At 35.5% G+C, this 25,276-nt stretch overlaps 1 protein-coding gene across 1 annotated transcript; it reads right to left on the reverse strand.

Annotated features, from left to right (window-relative positions):
* Positions 1–3,462: 3,462 nt before the first annotated feature.
* Positions 3,463–17,995, reverse strand: LOC128223310 (neuronal acetylcholine receptor subunit alpha-9-like). Its single transcript, XM_052932588.1, has 6 exons — positions 17,561–17,995; positions 11,525–11,681; positions 9,428–9,585; positions 8,359–8,481; positions 5,806–5,904; positions 3,463–4,167 (listed from the first exon to the last, which is right to left on the reverse strand). The coding sequence occupies exons 1-6, from the start codon at positions 17,993–17,995 to the stop codon at positions 3,463–3,465; spliced, it is 1,677 nt and encodes a 558-aa protein (XP_052788548.1).
* Positions 17,996–25,276: the final 7,281 nt, after the last annotated feature.

Here is a 25,276-nt window from a genome sequence, read left to right on the forward strand (position 1 = left end):
GCTCATACAAACACGTTGTCACTATTTCAAAGAGAGAAGCATAAACTTGAGTTGTACTCAATTACATTCTTTGCTGTATATGTTTTTCTTGGAATTCGAAATAAACGTTTTCAATCAACATTTTCTATGAGAGACGGTCTTTCAAAAATGTGAAACATCATCAAATTTGAATTACCTTTGATATATTAATGTATATTGTATGTGATAAAATTAGATTTAGATTGCATAAGAGTAATTGCGTTAGCATTTTTGTGATATTGAGTCCCATGTCGATACTGGTAACACAGGTTTATAATACTTACTTTTCTTAATTACAAATCAATGTCTCAGAGGTGGATTTTTTTTTGGTGTCGGGTTTGTCGCTGTAGTTTCAAGTGCGTTATTTACAATACTTTAGTTATATTGCCTATTTTGTAAGTATTCTTCATCTAATGGATTCAACATCGTCACCATAGCGTGACATAAACGCATGTAACATATACTCATAAAAGAGGTTACAACGCTTTTTCCAAACTTGTTGTTGTTGTTGTTATGTAATTGTTGTTATTGTTTCTTCATTAGTTGCTGTGTTGTTGTTGTTGTTGTTGTACATGTATTTATATAGATGATATTTTTAAAAGGGGGGAATGGGGTTAGGACATTTATGCTTTTTACCCCTCGTCGTCATTCTTAAAATTTTGGGCTGGAAATGATAAACGAGCAAGTTCTTTTGACAAATTTTGTTTTCCATGCAGCCTCTACCACGTTGCTGTATACGTAAATATGCATTATAAATATACAGTATTGCTTGTGCATCGATACGAAAAATGTAGTGTTAAATCCAATACTCAATAATATGGTAGTTATACAGATAGTGGGCTCATAATTTTAATCATCAAATCGTACTTTTCTTTTATTCAATGCAAACATACAAACATATAGCTACAACTATTACGACATTCTATAGAAGCTATATATATATTTTATAATACTTATATGAAAAACTACAGAAACAAATTCAGCAGTCGAAAGTTTAAACATAAATCCCCGTTCACTGGCACAAAGTCAACGCCAATCACATAGATTGAAAAAACACACACCCAAACACACCATAAACATTGAAAACCAACATAATACCCCACAAACAACGCACTACCTGCGGACGAAGGAATACAATTCAGAGTATCAAACGCAAACCCTTTTCAAAGATATGATGAATTTATTGTTTTTATTTGAAATAATACTGCGTTGCTTTTAAAATATAATTGCTAACACTTTTCATTGTACAACATCTGTTATTATTGTTTGGCTAAGGCTAACCTTTCATTTTCAACAACGTTAAAGTATTTCCCCATCAAAACATAGTAATAATCAAATTTATTCCACCACTAGACAATTCTCAATATTTATATGAAAAACTACAGAAACAATTCCAGTAAGCAAACGTTTAAACATAAATCCCGTTTAATGGCACAGGGTAAACGCGAAAGACAAAGAACACAAAAATAAACAATCGCAAACAAGAAACATGGAACAACAGCACAAAACTCCATAAACAACACAGTTTATATATACTGTATAAAATACTAGGCGTGTTTATCAAGGATAAACACTAATTAGCGCAATCTTAGTAATGAAACCAACCCGCTATTATGACCATTATCTTAAAGTTCCATTGGTGGTCTCAACCGATGGGTTCTACTGTATATACCAAACAGCAAAAGTATTATTTACAGCTGCTAGTGTAGCGACATCTTGTGTTCCAACTGTTCTTATATAGTCATATTAAATCTCGCTTTGATCGAATCTGGTACGCCATGCAACCTCTAAGTATAATCACAGACAAACATGGGTACTCAGAGGTTATCGGTACACAATCTGAGGTACAACAGGACTGTTTTATATATCGACTTACACATACATAACATATGCCTCTTTTGTATAACTAAATGTTGCACTGTTGTTTTGTTGTCTACCGTACCGTATTCGTTTCATTGATAGGGGGTGCCTCTGGTATAAGGTAATCGAACTTGGTGTCGATGGAAAGTTTTGGTCCCTATTGCGGTCGATGTATAGCGCATGAAATGTGAATAAATTACTTGGGTTTATTAAACAGTGACATTAAACCGGTTTTATGTTTAAATGTTTTGCTACTGAGCTTGTTTCTGTAGTTTTTCGCATAAATATTCTTAGTAAAAAATATCACGGTAACCATTGGGTTGTTCGAAAGAAAAATAACCTCCCCGATTAATTTCTCTTTCTTCTTCTACGATATCGAATTTCATTTACAACAAGTGCAGGTCTGGCAATTGATGAAATCTCAGTATGTTTATTGCTCTGCTAATTCTTGTACTTTATGGAGAGCTAGGTAGATTTCCATTATAAATTGATCGACAAATTCGTATTATCAAGTATGAAAAACTAGAACGAGGTAATTGTATTCTCAGGGCAACAATTGCGGAGCAATACCGGAAATTAAATGATAACCCACAAATATATCCTTCAGAAATCCAGGTTTGCGGACGTATGGCTATTTCAAGAGTCAATTAATATTCGTGCATTTGTCTCCATGCTCAGAGATACATAACGAGATGTATATATGTGCTACCATGTCGTGCTACTAACAAAACACGTTCATCATTTTAATCGTATAAGAAAACTAAGTAAACGTTCAAATTGTCAACATGTTTTACTGGAAAATTTCAAAAATATAAATATTTTAGCTAAACTCAGCTTGTCCTACCATAATACAAATATTGAACTAAAGAGACGTGTCATTATTCATAGACGAGATAGTAAACATAGACTGTGTTATATACACGATATTGAAGATGGATCTCATTTTGTTTTAGTTTGTTTAATAATGATATACGTCAGAATTATATTCCTGGATATTATGTTAGAAATACAAGTTTGATACTGATATCATTGCTTAATTCTGATAAACTTCTGTTAATAAGATTAGCTATTTACTGTATCAAAGCTTGAAAAAAGAGACTTGAATATATAAAATCACCCTAAAAGAAATCCTCGCATACAGAACTGATAAAATTAGCTATATTTCACGATATTGTATAAAATGTTTGTAAATAATATATTTGGAAAATTATTAAAAAAAATCTGCATCCAATATTTATATATATATTTTTTTTTGTAGTTTGTTTTGAGCTATATATGCTTAAATAAACTTTCTGTTCTTATCCTATCTGTTCTATTCTGATGTGGGTTTCTTTTCTGAGTAAAAGTCTTAAAATGAAAACCATGGACAAAAGCGAAACAAAGAATTCCATTGTAAAGTAAAACATTGTGCAACAACCGTGCTGGTTTAAAGTGTTCACTGCCATGAGTGTTATTAAAGTGAATAACACTTATAATAGACGTACACACCAAAGCCAGTCGAATGATGGGCAACACATTTACATCTGGGAAACACTTGCACTAGTCATTCAACAATAAAATAAGGTTACAGTGGGTTAGTGTGCCTTAGCCGCTTGACGCCAATGTAAAAGTGATAACGGACGATAGAAGCAAAACAAGTGTAAAAACTACAAAAAATACTACATCTAGAAAGTTAACAACTTCTTTCCATGTAAACTCTGGTTCAACTGATTTCTGATCACTTCTATGTGTAACTTTCTTATCAAAGTCAGTTTTCATCTCTTCGTTAGCGTCTTCGATTGGCGCAACTTGATCCCGTTTCTGCCGACAGGTTCGACACTTAAAAACCCGCATGACTGCAGCAAACCACCCAGGAATCTTCACCTCCTCCCCGAAGCTATTCAGTCGCAGCATGCCCAGGGCAACAATCGTAATCAAAGTACTCGTGACTGTCTGAATTATGAGAAACACTGAAATTATCGCGACTGAATCGGAATTCTGCGGCAGAGTGGAGGACACGATCGTCATAAATACAGCGAACGCGAGAAACACCGTCATCGCGTAGCTGGCTTTTTCTCCACTCTCACAAGGCAGCAAGAACACGCAAATGTTCAAGATGGCCAGCATGGATATAGGTAGAATAACCGACAGGATAAAGTACATAGGTTTACGTTCCACTATTAGCGTAAAGCTTATTGTGGCTTCGTATGTTTCGACGTTGGTGCTCCAACTTGTGTCAATAACATTCCAGGCGGAGTTCTTCTGGAAATTCCACAGCTCGATACCTTTCGCCCCGCTCAGCATATTTACCTTAAAAGTGAAGAAAAAAGGTTATATGTCAGCTATTAAATGCGCTATCGCGGAATGCTTTATCATAATGATCGCTACGAAAGGCGCAATGGGTACCAGGGAACGTTGCTTGACAGACGTTTAATCTTCGGTCCACATAGTTTCTACTAGAAGTCATTTTTGACGATCAACACTAAAAAGAGCGAGCTATCTCGGCCGCATCTGTAGATCGTCAAAAAAGAACTCTAAATTATTAATTTTTGCTACATTCGTCTGAATCGATCTACGTCAAATTAATGAACAGAAAATTAGAAACAATCCAAGTTCGAACACCACGAATATGCTACGTTTTAGTACTGGCACTAGTTTAACAAGTAAGCATTGACCCAGCAAATTAATTACTGAACAAACTCTCTTATTACTCTACGAAACATGTTTGGCGCGATTGTTAGAATCGACCTACGCTAGCCTGTTGAGCAGAAAATTTGAAATTCCTCGATCGTTATTGGCCAAGCCGGTGTTGACACCCTAAATATACAAATATGCTATGGCATTGTTAAAATTCTAAACCTACGGCTCCGCGTTCGCGTTCGTCTGCTCCTAATGTGATATTGCCAATAGAATGTCCCAAAGATACATGGATGAAACCCAGCATTGTAAAAATCGCACCTTGATACTCTTAGCCAAAACAAACATCACATGCAACACCTTGTTATTATGGGCGCCGGCAGGATGGATTTCTCGAAATCCCGTGCTATTTCCGAGGTAATATTTGTTGGATAATGACCGAGGTGTTCCGACTTAAAAATGTTTTGCCATTATTTACGGAAAATTCCATTAAATCGGAAGTGACCACTTAGTGTGGCATTAGTTCTATGAACTTATGATAGATAAACAAAGAAACGTTTTTATCATATCAAACATATGCATGTACTCACCGTTCTTCAGCATATTCTTTGACAATTAACCGGACACAAGACAATTTAATAGAGGTTTTTTTTTTCATAAGATAATTGTTAAATTATGTATTTACTGCAACTGTTTTGGCATAAACCATCTGTTATAAAAGGTACTATTTGTAACATATCTTTTTCGGAACTATTGCACGGTAGTTGGACGATTTCCCTCCATGATTACTGGTGATACGATGGTTGACTACCAATCGGTAAGGATTTTCCCTAGGTATATGGCAACTTAGAAGAGTTATCTCTTTCGAAACCTATATAAAAGCTTTTTTTCTGATAAATTACTCATTATATATAACATTACCTGATGGGATGTTTCAAGCGTTTTTAGCATAGTTTATCGCGACGGAGATTTTAACTATATGACGCTGAATTATTCATTTTTACAAGTCTGAAGCCAACACTAGCAATTTGTATTTTATAACAACAAATGACATGTAGCAAGAGCCATCGGAAAAGGGGCATTATTTTGGGCAAATTGTTCGGATCTTCTTAACAAGTTGAGTTGAAATCGACTTAAACTCGTGAAATGTCAAGTAAACTTGAAAGCACGGGCCCACTCTATGGGCAGAACACAATATGGAAGCACACAAACTGCGTGCGAAAACTATATTATAGATTATACTTAATTCTTATTTGTCTACAAATAACTGCATATACTAAATATATAGTACTTTATGGCTTGTTTGTATACCTGGCTTTTAGTGTAACTCCATGCTTGGAACTCCAAGTTGCAAGTTTGCTTGTCGAATGGGAAGTAAGTAATGTCAATGGAACACGTTGTCTGGAAAACCTGCCAAAATAAAGTTCTAAACTTACTGTCATGAATGGTTTGAGTAAAGAACCATTGAATATGTACGTATAACATATACAAATTACGTACAGTAGTTTATTAAAGCCATATTCCAATCAAATATTGCGCTTGCTGTGGTAATATTGCCTGCCATCTCTTTCCGCTAGATTTACACACAGAGTCTTCAATCAAATGGCAAACAGTATAAAACAAGCACAAAGAGCATTTTTGAATTAAGAAAATACAAATTTACTTATATAACACCTGAACATCATTTTGAACTTTTGACAAACTTATAAGACCTTTTTATTATATGGTTCAGAAGTTCGGTGGTTTTAAATAGCATTGCTAATTGTAAGGATACAGTCCCAATTGATAAAATGTGTACTTTCTGTTAAAAAACAACAACCAAAAATGACTTTTATATATGCAGGGACGGGCAGATTATATGGACGGTCGCATTGCATTATCAATATAATTAAATGCTGGCTAAAGTTTTAAGTATGCCAAGTGATAAATATGTATGAACCATTTATAATGTAATGGTTAATGTTGTAAATTTCCGAATAAAACAAACTGGGCAGTACATATGACACTATATTGAGAAATATTGGGTTTCAGGACGTGTGGCTTGCACAAGGAGTTGGTGATATTTCAAGTTTTGTGTATTTTTTGAAGCAAAGAATACGAGACGTTTATGTTCAAAATTAAAACAGTATATTGTCCGACTCGTCAAGAGCTTCAAGAGCTTCAAGAGCTTTATTTTATAGAAACATTTCTTATTTGAAACCCTATCTTAATTGTTGCTTTAATCTAGGTCAGATTATCGTGGCATCGGTTAAATGTAGAAGTTGCTTGTAATAATACAGTTTTTGAAGAAAGACTTTGCCTACATCGTATTGCCTTAGAAGACGAATTTCATAGTTTCATTGAATGCAGTCTGAAAACAAATATTAGATCCAAATATATTCCATGATGTTGTCGTTCTCATCCAAATACGTATAAAACCATATAATTGCTGAATACAGAACGTACTGGTGTGTTAAAGAATCTTTCTTTTTTCGAGTAAGCATTTGCTCAGAGAAAATATGTCATTACTTTACATTCATGACTATTATATGTTAAAGTACAAACTGTTAAATATTTGTAAAATGATTCGTACGTAAGATTACTTCTCAAAAAAAAGTTTAAGCATTTGCTACTGTTTATGTAACTATAAAGAATTCCAAATGGTTAAAAAAAACTAATATAAAGCTCCAAGTATTTGTTTATTAATGAAAAATGATCTTGGACTATCATAGTCTACATCATTGATGTAAATATGGGTGATTAAATGTGTGGAAATAAACTTGTGTTCTTTTCTGTTCATATAACAACATGTATTGCACAACACTATCAATGCAATTTGGCGTTTCTATCTCAGAAAGGTCAGTAAAACACACGATCTACATAATAACAAAACGTCTTAAAGCCGCCTTTAAACAGTCGGAAAAAGCTAATTACCTTTTCCTTTTTTGATATTTGTTTTGTTAAAAGGTCAGGGAAAACACACTTTCCACAACAATATCAATACTAATTGGGGCCTCCGACTTGGAACGGTCAATGAAATCACAAACTCCACGAAACTGCAGTTATTTACAATGGTACAAGACAGAATATGCCATATAACCAGGAACGTTAAAGATACATTGATAAAGCATGTTAGCTAATACGTTCAATCTCATGGTTATACATACAACTTTTGAAACCCAGTGGTTATATTTGGCTTGGTCGGATTGTTGCAAATGCGCTAGTCGAATGATAACATAATCTGCAAAAATCCACAAGTGTCGAATACGACAATTCGAATCAAAACACAATACTCGTAATTTCTTCAATTTATACATTACTGGTTTAAAGTCACATGTTTTTTTATAAAAAAATGCCATTTCATCGCTGCTTGTTATAACGTGACGTAAGCGGGGCGTAATACGGTCGTTTTGCACTCGATTGAAATACGGACTTCAGTATTTTGCGTATTGCATTGCGTGTGGACTTATGATGGGTTTATAATAAATGTGCATTCTTGTCTTGGCGTTCATGACTAGATGTTATATAATTAATGCTTTCATTTTACAGACAGAGGAATCATGTGAATCAAAGGGGTTCCCACATGGTCCGATGTGAACAAAGTGGTTAATTCTTTTGATTGATCATCTTTGTTAACCAAAGCGTTTACTAATTGGTTAATATTTATCAAATAATACTTAAATTACTATCCGGAAAATTGTATTTGGACAAATTGTGTACAATTGGCTGAATAATGTTTCTAACATTCATGAAATTAAAGAAGTTAAAGTATATATCTAACTGGATTTGTTTGTTTGAGTGTTTTGTAGAAATGCATTCGGCCGGATCCTTGATAATGTTGTAAGCAAAATGGAATCAACAAAGCTTGTGCTAATTTCTTATTACCTGAAATGGGAACCAATTCATGCTACCATCATAATAGTTCTCAACGTTAAGCTCATCCACTCCAAGTGACTTGTAATCGAGATACGAGTTTTTCAGCGCAATGTCCGGTTTCCAAACCTCGTTCTGGAGAGAAAAAATAAACAAATGATAGGATTTATTTTAAGTCAAAAACACATTTGCAGACACCATTGATGATAGAATCAGTACACTATCCATGGTTTTTGTAACCAGTAAGTTCCCATAGAAAGTTACTTGCTCATGTTTTGAACCAATACTAGGGTTTTCTGGTAATGCGTCCGAAAAGACTCATTTTATTATTATTTCATCATTGTATGATATCGAAATTGCAGTAAAGAAACAGTTATAGTATAAAAATGTATTTTGGTTTTAGTGGGGTGCGTACCCACGCAGGTAAAGTCAAGCAAAAAAAAGAAAACGGACAAATTCATCACTAGGCCACCGGGACAAAAGTTTTTGATATTTTCACCTCTTAACAATAAATTGATAACATCACATGATAATGTCAATCAACAAATCATGCCACAACAAGCCGTAATTAAGTGACACATTAGGTTGTTATAACGCTAATAAACATTATGGTCTGCAGTGACGATATTTGAGCAAATATTAATATTTGCTAAAGGGCTCCAGCTTTTGTTATCTTAGTTTTAACACTCATAGTAATTTGAACACTTTATTTCGTCATACAAAATACATTTGACAAAACATAAGCGAGTACCCTTAAAAAAGGGATGTGTTCAAAACTTTAAAAAATTTAAACATAATATGTGCGATAATACAGGTTCTCCTCCACGGTGTTATGCTGTATGCTTAGTCCTTAGCATTATCTGTATAAACCTGTCATTGTCCATTCAATCCAAACGATCAATTCCCTTAAAGGCCTAGCTAGCTTAACGGAAGTTAAGCATGATTACTTCCCCGGCTGGCCAGCCGCTGTTTAAGGCCCTCACGGTTATTATGAAGGCCTTTAAGAAATATTGAAATATGAGGGTAAAACATGCATTTCAGGTGGTATATTAAATAACTTTAGCCATTAAACTTAGTAAACCTGTGGCCAATGGTAAAGGTCGATGCCTCCATGGTCACTCGGGGTCCACTGTAGAAAGGCGTCGTTCCAATTCACCGACAAGAATCCTGTGGTTTTGAGCGTTTCGGTGGTCTCGCTCAAATCGTTAATGGCCAAAAGGTAGAATTCGATATACACATCTGTATGACAGAGAACAAGAAAATTCGAATGAGTTCCTGATTTACATCCAAATAGCAACATAAAGGTATCCAATTTGAACAATGTAGTTTATTTGTGTGAACCCAACCCCGAAATTAATCACATTTCAATGGTGTGACTAGTGCTTTTCTGCAAAATGAAGCCTTTGCTGCCGAACGAGTTCTTGTTTCTCCAAGTCCTCGTTTTCCACATGTTTATAAACTTAATGAAGTAGGAATTTGAGCCGTACAGTGGACTTGAAAATTGTTAGTGAGTCTAGTTTGCAATCATGTAACGTTCATTAGATGAAATGTACTAGCAAGCACTGAATATAAGAGACGTATGATGAGTTCAAAATATATGTGTACATACAAAAAAATCCATAAACTTGCGACAGTCCATGATATAATGTCCCGATAAATGTCGTAAAAGGTTTCATCAAATTAAAAGTCCATTCCTCATAACACATTAAAGATCAGGGGTGGTTTTCAATATGAATGCACAACTTAAGGTACTCTAGTGGTCATACATCATTGACTCCACGCAGACTTTTAGTCAGTTATTTATAAACCGCACCTAAAACTTAATTATCAGCACAAGCACGCAAGGCTGCTTTTTCCATTAAACGATACCAACAACCATTTGGTTATTTTTCACATTCGGATACATTTAAACTCTTTGATAGTTTGGTAACCCCTATACTTGCATTATGGGTCTGAAATATGGGGCTGCAATAACTGTGAAATCATAGAAAGGTCCCATGTTAAAGTTTGAAAATATTGTTTGGGAGTGAATTCCAAATTTTATATTAGGAAGGGCTTTGGGGAATGTGGCCGTACCCGCTTTTCATTATATACTATTCTAAATGTATCAACTATTGGTATACTTTATAACAACTGCCGAATAAGATATCCACTCAAGCGTTACACAATGTGGGTAGGAGGACAACTAGTGTTAAAGATCTGCTATTTAAGGACGGTTTTGGATATGTGAGAGTCGCTCAGGTAGTCGGGGGCATAAATATGTTATACATACTTTTAAGCAGCGGGTAACAGATTGCATAACAAAAAATAGGCACATCGATATAGATACTTCTTCAGGCTGTGACACTTACAATATATTTCAAATTACTGCTAACTCCTGAAAAGTATTTTACAAGTAACCTACCCTTTAACATAAGACGTCCACAGGCATTCTAATAATAAATTAAATATAGAACTTGGCTGATATTACAACGTACAACGAGAAGACAGAATTTGTCTGCATTATTTCGCACATTTAATTTCACAAGTCATTATAAAATGAGTTACTTGCTTTTTCCAAGTGTTTTCAATATGAGGTCATAAGGCAAACTATATTTTCAATTGGTACAGTGGTCAGTGTTGTCAATTTTCATTTTATCATCTAATGAATAACTATGAGACGTGTTCTATTAAACATGTAACATACTTTGTTTCGCAAATAATAAGTGCGATTGAAAGTGGATATAACAGCCAGAAAGTACGGTGACATTATCATATTATTACTGTTAACATTATTGTATGCTGTTGTATTCTGGGCCAATAAAATAAATAAAATTGAGTTGAGTTGAGTTGAGTAATCCGATAAGCTACAGCGTTCTTAGATCCAAGTAAGATCAATATTGAATACCACCGAGTGCATATTGATTAACACAATTTTAAAATATAAGAAAATCAGAGGAATTGCTGTATTCATACATATTACAACTGTGTCCCGAGAGCATTTTTTCGACTTCCATGGACGTCAGGATTATACCAGTTTCGCGAGGTATAATATTTCTGGTATGAACGATGTCTCTAGTCATGAAAGAAGTTTTAATAGGTTTAAAATTCACGAATTAATTTATTCGCCAAAATTCGAAAGGACCCTAGCGAATTGAAGACAATCTACATCTTTTATATTATTATTATTCAGACGAACCAATGGCAATGGACTGGTTGTTCGTAGGACGAATTCTGTAGTTGTAATCATTGGTAGTAAAAAGCTCCGTATGCAGTCCTTTGGCGTCACTTGCAATCTGGCACTGACATAACGTCATCAGCCACGCAAACGTAAGAATGGTCGCCAATGAGTTCGCCTGTTGAAAATAAGGTGGTTATAACGGTTCACTTAAATAAATTCATGAATGGAAACGGGCAAATGAAAAATACATATTGAATGTAACATGTATCAGAAGTTTAAAGGACGAATAATAAGGAATAATGATAATGATGTATAACAGCTCTTTTTACTAAAGCTGCACTCTCACAGATTGAACGTTCAGACAACTTTTTTTAAATTTGTTTTGTCTTGGAACTAGCCAATTTATTTGAAAATGCATATAAACTAATCAAATAAGACTGCTGACAAAAAATAAGATCGCAGATTTTTATAAATTCAAAAAATAGATGTTTTATGCATTTTTTTCAAACCGTTAGTAATGCTTTCAGCCAGAAAACATTATATTTCGAACGGAAATATGTAAATCTGCGATCTGATCTTTGGTCAGCAGTCTTATATCACTGGTTTGCAGATTTACGCACAAATTGCTCATTCCAAGACAAAAAAAGTTGTAAAAACGGTAAATCTGAGAGAGTGCAGCTTTAAAAAAGAACTACTTCTTTAAATTATGATTACAATTATCATAAACCAGATTCATGAGCACCTTTAACTACTTATTGCACTCTTAACATTAACGAAACATGTGCAACAATTTATTACTGTGTATTTTGATGCCTGGAAAACTGGAAACGCTCAAACAAAAAATGAAATATATATTATTTTAAAAATGTATGTAAATAAAATAAGACTTTTAAATTTTGCCTTAACAACAAGCATACAAACAACTGAAGTGGTGTTATTGCATCTACATGCTGTGTTTCCCATTATACAAAAAGTAATTGAACTGCTTAAGTAGAACTTGACCGCATTAAAAGTGCAGTGTTTAAAGAACATAAATAACAATTTTGTTCTCACACAATTTTTAATCTGCTTATGATCATAATATTATGATTATGATATATACATATTTGTATAGTCTATAGAATTTAAGTAAAATTAAATCTATTGCTCCACTATCACAAATCAGTTGAAGATCGATGCTGCAATGTGTTGTATAAGTCTTTTTTTATTCCATAAAAGGTATTGTACTGCTGTATTTGTCTTTGTAACACAATTATTCAAAATCAATACATACATTGCATAACAAATACATATTTTGAGTGATAAACCTTTAACTCCTTACTAAATAATACATTTATGGAAAGTGTGAATTACTGATAACAAGATTGTTACCGTGTATTTAATAGCTGAAAACGCAAATGTATTAAATGATTTGTGAATGCTGCAAGATTTACTGCGATCTACTATAATCTCATATAAAGGTAGAAAACCGTGTTTCAGCGCCTTTCTTTCAAATTAAACTCGGTATCCTTCATAAGAACCTAAATGTTTTCAACATCTATTCATCCGTTTTGGTATATTAAAACAATCGTATTAAGTGTGGTAAATCTTATTTGGGAGTAATAGTGCATCTTTAAACAGTTAAAAAAAAACAACGTCAGATTTACATATTTACAGTACGCTGTAAACAATCACACATTTTGTTTTATTTATGTTTATAAATTTAAGTAAAACATGTCCCAAAACAAGAGGAAATCGCAATGACAAAGATTATTTTCCTTTGTTCGTCGCGGTGTTAGACTTATGGCGGTTGTTGACGCCCAATAGTTCGGAACTCCTCGGCCATTTTTATCAAAAACAACCTCGGACGTATTTGGACGGTTTACATACTCAAAAATTGGTACGTTTAAGTCCGCTGCAAGTAAATCGCGTAGTAATTTGATTTTGCAGTTAAACTTCATGACTTTACTCTTGGGAATCTGAATTATGTTCGCAATAATATACTTCACTGATAATCAATTTAAACTAAGATCAATAAATACAATTCTTAAACATTACATTTCATTAATGATATAATTCAAAACTTAACGAACTACTTCAACTGATTTACCGTCATACATCCGGGGTTGTTTTCGATAAAATGGCCGAGTAGCTCCGAATGGACGCCCATTATGCTAGTTGTGAGAAGCAGCCGTACCATAGCCGGTTGCACTCGACTATTTAAAGCGTTACTCATCCTCTGTCGACACCATGCACTATTTCAAACAATATGTTAAAAAAAAAACACATAAAATAAAACCCAAATTGTTTTAATCATTTTTAGAAGTTATAAGGTATCATTAGAAAATAAGACATAAGAAAAACCTCCTTGTTAAAAAACTTAATATCTCATATAGCCTTACCCATTATGCTTTAAATAGTATGTATGCTAATGCTGTCCTATGTGGGGACCTTATGTTTTTGTAAAATAGAAGTTGAAGTTGAAACTAAAAGCTTTTCCATACTAGTCCCTTTTACATAGAGCTTTTCATTGCCAGCCCTGAGGTATTCAGGAGCGATACACAAATTAAGGCTTTCATTCTAAATTCAACCGCATAGTATCTAGAAAATACGCAGCAAAACTCGGAGTATTTTGTTAAAAGTCTCAGTACTGGCACATACTGCGTGTGTTTATTCTTCAATAATGTCACATGAACAAAACGTTTTTTCATGAATGTAAAAGTATGAAATAGAGCTGGGCTGTTAAAAAATATTTAAAAAGCGTGACTGAAAATGATCTTTGTTATTAAAGGAAAGTGTTCAATTTTGGCAATATTCTGTAAATCATCAAATTTTGACTTATTTGTAGTTCTTGGTGCTTCGTCAGTATCAATTTACGTTCAATAACTGAAAAGAAAAAAATGAAAATTCTCGATTGTCATTGACCAACACAAAAATGCAATTACCAATACGAATTGAAGTATTTTAAGTGTGTATATTCAAATGAATACCTACCAGTTATAAATCAACAAAAATACGTATTTTTATTAACTTAATTTCAACTGAGACTGAAAATGAGTACTCCAAGATTTCGCCAAAGATTAAAAATATCACCCGCAATCTAAAAACGAGTCTCTTTATTAACTCGAACGCACGCACGCACGCACAAAGAAAACATTGAAATATTAAAACTTACTGTTTTGGTCATGTTTCAAGAAATAATGATTCTTCTTTGACTGCGAAAATGTATTCCGATTTATCCCTTTTTCATTTTATTCTGCAAATCTCCTCGTCTCTGTTAATTACCACGCTAACTTTAATGAGCTTGCAAATTATTGGACATTTCCCTCTCTGACCACTGATTAAAAGCCGTCTGAATTTGTGCCAATAATCATTATTAATCTGAACTTTTAAAAATGCACTCTTAATCCCAAATAAGATTTACCACACTTAATACAAGTGTTTAAATATAATAAAAAGGATTACTTCATGTCGAAAACAATGGTTCTTTTGAAGGATACTGAGTTAAATTTGAATAACGCGGTTTTTCTACCTATTGAGACGATAATAGACAACAGTAAATCTTCTAGCACTCACCAATCATTTAACATTTTTGCGTTTTCCGCTATGAAATACAAGGTTACAACTTGTTATCAGTTATTAATATTTTCCATAAATGCATTAATTAGTCATTAGTTAAAGGTTTATAACTCAAAACTTATGTATGTAATACACGTGTATGTATTGATCTTGAATAAGAGGGTCACTTTAAAAAGCCAAAATGTAAAAGCATCAATAAAGGAAATGGTGGGGATGGAAGAAATGCAATGGGAATCGACCACGATATGGATGCCATTTCATCTGAAATGATTGTGGATGTATGGTTATTGTTTTTATATTGCTTTATCTATATTTTATATAGCTATTTACGAAATTGCAACGTTACTGTGAAGTGAATAGGAAAAAACAACAAAATATTAAAAATCAGATTTAGAAATAAAAGTACATGTACTATCAAATGTGAAATGTAAGACTTGGTTTTTCCTTTACGAGAAGATAACCTTGTCTGAATTAGCAATATCAATGTAACGTTGTATTTGCGGCTTGTTATTTCGCGCAATGGCATTTTTGCAGAAAAAGTATGAATATAAAAATTCACGCCGCATAAGTCTGTCAAAATTGGCCGATTTATGTATGCATAGTTTAAGTTTGTAATAACGTAACGTTTAACGTGATGTTTCAATTTACTTTACCTCGTGACATTTAATTAATTGCGTTGTTATTTCTACCATTAGATAAAACATTTACATATTAATAAATGGTCTTTGATGATTTAAAATGTTCCGCAATAGCCGCATATATTTTTTTCGTGGTTAACCATTTCATTTCAATCTTACATGTAACGTTTCTCTCCCAAAGTGTGGGTAATTTCGATTATAAACACTTATATAATTGTTTACGACATCCGAATTTCCATGCGATATCTTACTGATTTAGATGCAATCCCATATACTTACTTTAAAAACAGGAAAGGTCAATTAAATATAATTGTATATTTTATTTTTTGTTCTTACATCATGAACACTCTTAAAAATTACTTCAACACCACACAGCGATGCCTATTTTTTCTATATAACTGTAGCCCACACGTGGCAACCATCCCCTGCCAGTCTCGTCACAAACCCACACAGCAAACATAATTCGTCTTTGCTCTGTAACCCGCAACCATTCTGTGTCAGTCTCGTCACACACCCCACACAGCGAATATTATTCGTTTATGTTCTGCAACCCGCGACCCGCAACCATTCTGTGTCAGTCTCTCCACAAACCAACACAGCGAACATTATTCGTCTTTGCTTTGCAACCCGAACCCGCAACCATTCTGTGTCAGTGTCTCCACAAACCCACACAGCGAACATTATTCGTCTTTGCTTTGCAACCCGAACCCGCAACCATTCTGTGTCAGTCTCGTAACAAACCCACACAGTGAACAGTATTTGTCTTTGCTTTGCAACCTGCAACCCGCAACCATTCTGTGTCAGTGTCTCCACAAACCCACACAATGAACATTATTCGTCATTGCTTTGCAACCTGCAACCCGCAACCATTCTGTGTCAGTCTCTCCACAAACCAACACAGCGAACATTATTCGTCTTTGCTTTGCAACCCGAACCCGCAACCATTCTGTGTCAGTCTCGTAACAAACCCACACAGTGAACAGTATTTGTCTTTGCTTTGCAACCTGCAACCCGCAACCATTCTGTGACAGTGTCTCCACAAACCCACACAATGAACATTATTCGTCATTGCTTTGCAACCTGCAACCCGCAACCATTCTGTGTCAGTCTCGTCACAAACCCACACAGTGAACATTATTCGTCTTTGCTTTGCAACCCGCAACCCGCAACCATTCTGTGTCAGTCTCATCAAAAACCCACACAGCGAACAGTATTCGTCTTTTCTTTGTAACCGGCACCCTTAACCATTCTGTGTCAGTCTCGTCACAAACACACACGCGAACATTATTTGTCTTTGCTTTGCAACCCGCAATCATTCTGTGTCAGTCTCGCCACAAACCCACACAACGAACAGTATTCGTCTTTTCTTTGCAACCGGCGACGCAACCATTCTGTGTCAGTCTCTCCATAAACCAACACAGCGAACATTATTCGTCTTTGCTTTGCAACCCGAACCCGCAACCATTCTGTGTCAGTCTCGTAACAAACCCACACAGTGAACAGTATTTGTCTTTGCTTTGCAACCTGCAACCCGCAACCATTCTGTGTCAGTGTCTCTCAAACCCACACAACGAACATTATTCGTCATTGCTTTGCAACCTGCAATCCGCAACCATTCTGTGTCAGTCTCGTCACAAACCCACACAGTGAACATTATTCGTCTTTGCTTTGCAACCCGCAACCCGCAACAATTCTGTGTCAGTCTCATAAAAAACCCACACAGCGAACAGTATTCGTCTTTTCTTTGCAACCGGCACCCTTAACCATTCTGTGTCAGTCTCGTCACAAACACACACGCGAACATTATTTGTCTTTGCTTTGCAACCCGCAATCATTCTGTGTCAGTCTCGCCACAAACCCACACAGCGAACAGTATTCGTCTTTTCTTTGCAACCGGCAACCTGCAACCATTCTGTGTCAGTCTCGTCACAAACCCACACGCGAACATTATTCGTCTTTGCTTTGCAACCCGCAACCATTCTGTGTCAGTCTCGTCACAAGCCCACAAACAGAATTCGTCTTTGCTCTGCAACCCGCAAACCGCAACCATTCTGTGTCGGTCTTGCCCGAACCCACACAGCGAACAGTATTCGTCTTTGCTCTTCAACCCGCAACCATTCTGAGCCAGTCTCGTCCCAGAACCACACAGTAAACAGTATTTGTCTATGCTTTGCAACTCGCAATCATTCTGTGTAAGTCTCGTCACAAACACCACAGCGAACATTATTCGTCTATGTTCTGCAACCTGCAACCATTCTGTGTCAGTCTCTTCCCAAACCCACACAGCGAACATTATTCGTCTTTGCTTAGCAACTCGCAATCATTTTGTGTCAGTCTCGTCACAAACACTACAGCGAACATTATTCGTCTATGTTCTGCAACCCACAACCCGCAATCATTCTGTGTTAGTCTCTCAACAAACCCTCACAGCGAACATTATTCGTCTTTGCTTTACAACCGTCAAAACACAATAATTCTGCGCCAGTCTCGTCACAAACCCCTTGCAGCGAACTTTATTCGTTTATGTTCTGCAACCCGCAACCCGCAACCATTCTGTGTCAGTCTCGTCACAAACCCACACAGCGAACATTATTCGTCTGTGCTTTGCAACTCACAACCCACAACCATTCTGTGTCAATTTCGTCACAAACCAACACAGCGAACATTATTTGTCTATGATTTGCAACCGGCAACCCACAACCATTATATGTCATTATCGCCACAAACCCCACACAGCGAACATTATATTTCTTTGCTTTGCAACCGGCAACCTGCTACCATTCCATGTCATTCTCACCACAAAACCACACAGAGAACATTATTTGTCTATGATTTGCAACCCGCGACCCGCAACCATTCCATGTCATTCTCGCCACAAACCCACATAGCGAACATAATTTGTTTTTGCTTTGCAACCCGCAACTCCCAACCATTCCATGTCATTCTCGCCACAATCCCACACAGCGAACATTATAAGTCTATGCTTTGCAAAAAGCAACTCCCAATCTTCCATGTCATTCTCGCCACAAACACACACAGCGAACATTATTTGTCTTTGCTTTGCAAAAAGCAACTCCCAACCTTCCTTGTCATTCCTGCTACAAACAAAAACAGCGGACATTATTCGTCTTTGCTTTGAAACCCGCAACTCCCAACCATTCCATGTCATTTTCGCCACAAACCCACATATCGAACATTATTTGTCCATATTCTGCAACCCGCAACTCGCAACCATTCTATGTCAGTCTCGCCCCAAACCCACACAACGAACATTATTAGTCTATGTTCTGCAACCCGCAACCCGCAACCATTCTGTGTCAGGCTGGCCTCAAATCCACACAGCGAACTTTATTCGTCTTTGCTTTGTAACCGGCAACCGCCAATCATTCTGTGTCAGTCTCGTCACAAACCCACACAGCGAACATTATTCGTCTATGTTCTGCAACCCGCGACTCGCAACCATTCTGTGTCAGTCTCTCCACAAACCCACACAGCGAACAATATTCGTATTTGCTATGCAACCCGCAACCATTCTGTGCCAGTCTCGTCACAAACCAACACAGCGAACAGTATTCGTCTTTGCTTTGCAACCGGCAACCCGCTACCATTCTGTGTCAATTTCGTTACAAACCCGCACAGCAAACATTATTTGTCTATGATTTGAAACCGGTAAACCACAACCATTCCATGTAATTCTCGCCACAAACCCACACAGCGAACATTATTTGTCTATGATTTGCAACCCGCGAACCGCAACGATTCTGTGTCAGTCTCGTCACAAACCCACACAGCGAACATTATTTGTCTATGATTTGCAACCCGCGAACCGCAACGATTCTGTGTCAGTCTCGTCACAAGCCCACACAGCGAACATTGTCTATGTTTTGCAACCCGCAAACCGCAACCAATCAGTCTTAGTCTCACAACAAACACAAACAGCGAAAATTTCTTGTTTTTTTTTTCTTCACCACTCAAGTGACAATCATTCCTTGTGAGAGTAACTCGTACATGGACTTTTATTTTGAAATGGTTTTGCAACTGCACATTTCAACCATTCCTTTTCAAATCTCAATGAACTCTCATTGGCCACCAATATTCACCTTTATGTATTCACAACGCACGTGGAAACCATTCCGTACCAATGTCAGGGTGTAATAGTCATAATAAGTTTAGTATTTGGCAGCATTCTGTATAAAGTATATGCCACGGTGGAGAACCCATGTGACTTATTGGTCAAGTGCATGGCAAAATTTTTAAACAAACGATCTGGATTCAGGTAGTTTTTTAAGATAACTTTCTTAATACTGGGAGAGTTTTGTCATATAACGACAATAAAACCCGCAATTATAAAGTACACGTCCACGGTTATACAGAACTTGCTCTAAAATGCTAAACATTTTTCGAAATTCTTGACCAACTGATTTCTTGGAGTTGAAAATTTCGGCAAAGTACACGGCTCCTGACACTAAAGTTGGGGTTACCCGTAAGTAATTCATACGATAATTATATATTTTAGAAAATTTTATGCATTTGGAAGGTTTATACTGCTATGGTTGTATTTCTAATAGTTACTTCGAAGGGGAAAATGAGCAAAATCAAAGTTGATAAAGTGCACGGACATTTAACATTTTATAAAGTGGTATGCTATGCTGATGGTTTCACCAAAAGCTAGATTGATAATGCATTGGCATTGCACCGGCTCATTTTGTTATTTCGAAATCCCAACTTTTAAGTTTTAACTAACCCTGTTCCCATGACAGGCGGCTTCTGGGGTTATATATCGTGTTTGAGATAGCTCTAGTTAAAATACTGACAAAATATTTCCCATGTATCTTATTATAAATTTAAAGCTGCACTCTCACAGATGTACCACTTTTTTTTTATTTTTTGTCATTGAAAGAGCATTTTTTTGCGGTTATATCTCCAACTTAATGGTATTAGATTGCTGACAAAAAATCAGATCGTAGATTTTCATATTTCCGTTTGAAAATCAATTTTTATGGCTTAAGCCGTTACTAACGGTTTAAGAAAAATGCATAAAACATCATTTTTGAACTTAAATATTAAAATCTGCCATCTTATTTTTGTCAGAAGTCTTATACAACTTGTTTCCATGGATTTTCGCAAAAATTGGCTCGCTCCAAGATAAAAAATAAAATAAAGTTGTCAAAGCGTTCAATCTGTGAGAGTGCAGCTTTAAGCATATTTATTTGGTAAAATCGCATTTGAAAAACAAGTACAATAATAAATAAGGGATAAGAAAACTTCCGATCTCATATTTTAGATTTGGTCGATGGACATGATATGAATGGTAAACCGTTATTGTTCGTATAAGGCATTGAACAAGGTTATCATAATATTAGTCCATTAAATATTCCAAATCTATATCTGACAGTTACAAAAGCATATGTTAGGGCAGGTCAGTTACAATAATTGGAAATTGGTCAACGATAAGTAAATATTGACTGGGTTATATTTGCACAATTATTTTAGCCATAAATCCCTAAGCAAAATAACCCTTTGAAGGTTATGAAATAACATGGCATAATTATGTTATCCATTTTATTCGCTGATGAAACGCTTTAAAGGGACTGTACTCCGTATGATAAAACAGCGAAAAAAAAAGGAAAAAATGTCGAAAACTGTCTTATTTTGTATTCGGTTATATTGAACAATCGTTATCTCGAAGTAACTCCCGAGGTACAAACGACTTCGACATAGCATATTTTGACTGTAAATGTAAGAAAAATGTAGAATCAAATGAACTATTTATAAAAATAAATGAACTTTATTTTAAAAGTCTTTAGGTATACTAGAATTAAATCTTACATTGAATTTGATGCGGTTTTACTCTAAGCGTTTTGCCTTATGGGCCTTAGGCAGTCACATGATTCAATGGAAATATTTTGGAAAAATCTTTTAAATTCTGTTAAAATTTCTTTTGAATTGACAAATGGATATTTTTACAGTATGACTACTCCATTGTTGAAAGCCAATGGATGCTAGAGTTTATTGTACACTCTCACGCACCTAAATGGGATGTGAAAGGAGGTAAACATCAAATGGACATACAAAATAAGTCAAGCTGTGTTAGTACTGTGAAAAAGTAGTATCTATATTCTAAAGTAAACTAAGACTTACACGATAAATACCTTTATACAAAATGGGCCATAACTCCTTCATAGTTGAGTACATTGTAATCAAATTGAAGCTTGATCTGTATTTTAATTTTCATAAATGTTATCACTCTTCTTAACAAGAGGGCTAATATGACCCTACATCGCTCACCTGAGTCAAACTTGAATGGTGCTCTAGGAATGTCTGTAATAGAAGGGCAATTGCTCTCGGGTGACCTCAGCCATTTGGCTTATTAGTTATTATCCAATTAATACGGGGTATAATGCCCATTCACATAGTTTGGTCATGATTGGACAAAGGGTCTTTAGTTATTGATCGGACAACATACTGGATGCCGCCCACCCGCACGCCCGCCCGTCCACCTAAAACATAAAGACATATATTTGTTTAAAACGTTCCAAAGGGACTTAACTTTAACAATTTTTAACTTGGATTTATATAACTTGTCACAAAAGAGCATATTGATATTCATCGTCGCTTACCCCCGATACACACTAGGCTATGCTTCGTTGTGTAAGTATGAAGTGTAACGGAAGAAAGTATCGTGGTTGCCGACGATGTTGTTACTGTGAATAAGTTCATGAAGTTGATAACTTCAATGAATGTAAAAGACAATAATTATTAAACAGTTAAAAAAGACAGACAGGTCATCTTAATTATAATTCTGTGAAAATATTTTGAAATCGGGCCAACGATTTCTGTAGAGAAGATTTTCAATATTTTCCATACAGACATATAGTGAAAACTAGACGACCGTGTTTTTTAATGAAAAAGGGTGAATGACTTTAATATATGCCCACATAAGGAATATTATGAAATTATTTTTACGAAACACCATGGGGTGAAGGAATTTTATACAGGGTCCTCTATTTAAGGAACAGTTTTGTGATTTTTTGCATAGAACCACTAGCGGAGTCGTGGGCGGGGATGTACACCATCCTCCCGCCAAATTCATTTTGTCAATATCGGAGAATAAGTTATAAAATCACTCACAGAGCACTATTTCATACTTGAAGTGTTCAATTTTTTGGGGGGTCACACCCAAAATCCCCTACCATCTTTTCAAACCATATACATTTCGGTAAGGTGGGAGGAGTGCATGCCAAACGGTTGCACCCCTCTGTTACGCCCCCACGGTAGTCAAGTCCTGGCCTCACCCTTGGAACAACTTTTATTTTTTTGTTCATTTTATCAAAAATCGCTTGAGACATTGTTTTCTGATGTCTTGTTGTAATTTTACATAACTATTGACGTCAAATAATTCCTCTAAAATCACGTGTTTGATTATTATTGTTTTTCCAATATTAATTAATAGTCTTGCATACTTATATATATATATATATATATATATATATATATATATATATATATATATATATATATATATGATTGCGATCAATTTAAATGGCATAAAGTACTTTTCATAAACCATACACTAAATGATATAAGAAGAGGCGCGTTGTTGCGCGTGACTTATCTTAGATGGGGATGTAAGCACTGTCTACATGACCGAAAACACACGGCCGGTATGCAAAAAAGGTTTCCCCCCCCCCCCACCCAAAGTATTTGGTCATGCTTGAAATCCTTATCTTGCCCACAGGCTAAGGTAAACTACCCGTATGAACTCCTCTTTATTGTCATCACGCAATTATCTCCCTTGTTGAAGACCGACATCGGTAGCACCATGGAAAATTTGTCTCGACGCAATATTTAAAATCGAAATAAATTACTTCTGGCTTCATATGGCACCAATAATGTTGCATTCTCCTCAGACCTATTTAAAGAACGATTGGACTATTTTGAATCACTGCACTTATTACTATGAGAACCCCACACATTATCACATATCTATACGCGAATAACTTTCACTACGCACGGATCCGTCGTCTTGATCTCGGGATTTTCGATATAACCAGAACATCGAGATATCAGAGTTCGACATAGCGAGTTTCGACTGTATTGCCATGAAATTTCATGCAATGGTTTCACTGTGATTAAATCTACTTAATTATTCAATTAATATCTCTTTATTTTATATATAATGCAAATCATTAACCTTTGTTTTTTCGACATGATTAATTAAGTTACCTTTTTGCGTGTAAGCACACACAAGTCAGTATTTATGCATCTTCTGGACGTATTGCCTTGACAATTTAAACAAGGGCCATAACTTACTGAATGTTTCAATTAAGCATACATCGTTTTACATATTATGCAAATTATGACCGTTATTTTTACTAAAAAAATATTGTTTAGGTTTAGTATGTAAGCGTCCTTAAGTCAATATCTCAGCAATTGCTTGATAACTTTATTGAATCTTTGTAAATGGTTCTCAACCATCTTACCTTCTTAATCAACTAGTAAGATAAATGTTTAGCATGTAATTCAAATTATGGCCCTTCAGTATTAGCCATAGAAATTCTGGCTAAGGTTGTGAAAGAGCTGTGTGTGATAGCTCGTGTTTCCACTTAAATACATAACATATTAAAAATAGTTTAGACTCCAAAAATGACATTAATATTGCTATTATGTGACACTGGAGGTCAGGACCATGACTACATGTTATAGTATACTTATTCAACATTAGCACTGGCAGATCGCCAAACGGACTAGATGTTAAGACTTTCTTGGGGTTCACCATAACTCCTGCCAAAACTTTAACCTTATAGTTTCGGGCGCAAGTCAATAGAAAACGCCCCAAAGTTACGTCCCCTTTAACGTCAAATTGTGGATCCGCCTTTTATTAGTACATGTGACTACAATACACATGCAAAATTCCATGTATAAATTACAAATGTACAGATGTTCGCGCTCGATAGATGCGTTCCTGAATGAATGATCATTTCACAGAAGAATGGAAGAAAAGAAAAAAACGGGTGTTTGCTGTTCTTTAAACAACAGGTCTAAATTACATGAAAGCTACATTAGGTACGTACATGTAACGTAAGGTAGCCCTGTCTACGGCCGAAACATAAACGTGTGTTGCAGTAACCAGACAGACCATATTTTAAACACCCCATCATTACACTTCATTTTGCATGGTACAAAATGTATTTCAGAGCTAAGAAAAACAACGATATTATTTAAGTATGCGCACAAAGAAATTCAGAAACAACAAAAACACTCCCTTTTCTATGTGTATTAACTAAACAGTAACAACGGTGGTGCGAGGTTCATTAACAATTATTGCGTTTCCCATCCTATGGGTGAAAATTATACATAAATAAAAAACAATACAAAAACAAAACAAAAACATCTTTAGCGTTAAAACAGCGTTTACAAGTTTTGCTTCGGCTCTATTCGTTTATAACAGCTGTTGAGCAAAGTCTGTCTTAGCCTGGCGAGTAGTCGAGTACAGATTGACAGCGTCCGAAATAAATCACTCTCTGCTAAGCTCAACCCCGTTTTCATAATTGGTGAAACAGAACTAAATGTA

Source organism: Mya arenaria, chromosome 17 (assembly GCF_026914265.1).
Source record: "Mya arenaria isolate MELC-2E11 chromosome 17, ASM2691426v1".
Classification (NCBI taxonomy): Eukaryota; Metazoa; Mollusca; class Bivalvia; order Myida; family Myidae; genus Mya; species Mya arenaria.

Excerpts from the sequence above, each read along its gene's own strand:
- LOC128223310 (XM_052932588.1), bottom strand. The coding sequence starts at position 17,995 with ATGTTCGCTGTGTGGGTTTGGGAAGAGACTGACACAGAATGGTTGCAG. Across the intron at positions 8,482-9,427 it reads ACCTTTACCATTGGCCACAG|AACGAGGTTTGGAAACCGGA; the intron begins GTTTACTAAGTT and ends TTTTCTCTCCAG. Across the intron at positions 5,905-8,358 it reads TGAATTGGTTCCCATTTCAG|GTTTTCCAGACAACGTGTTC; the intron begins GTAATAAGAAAT and ends TTATTTTGGCAG.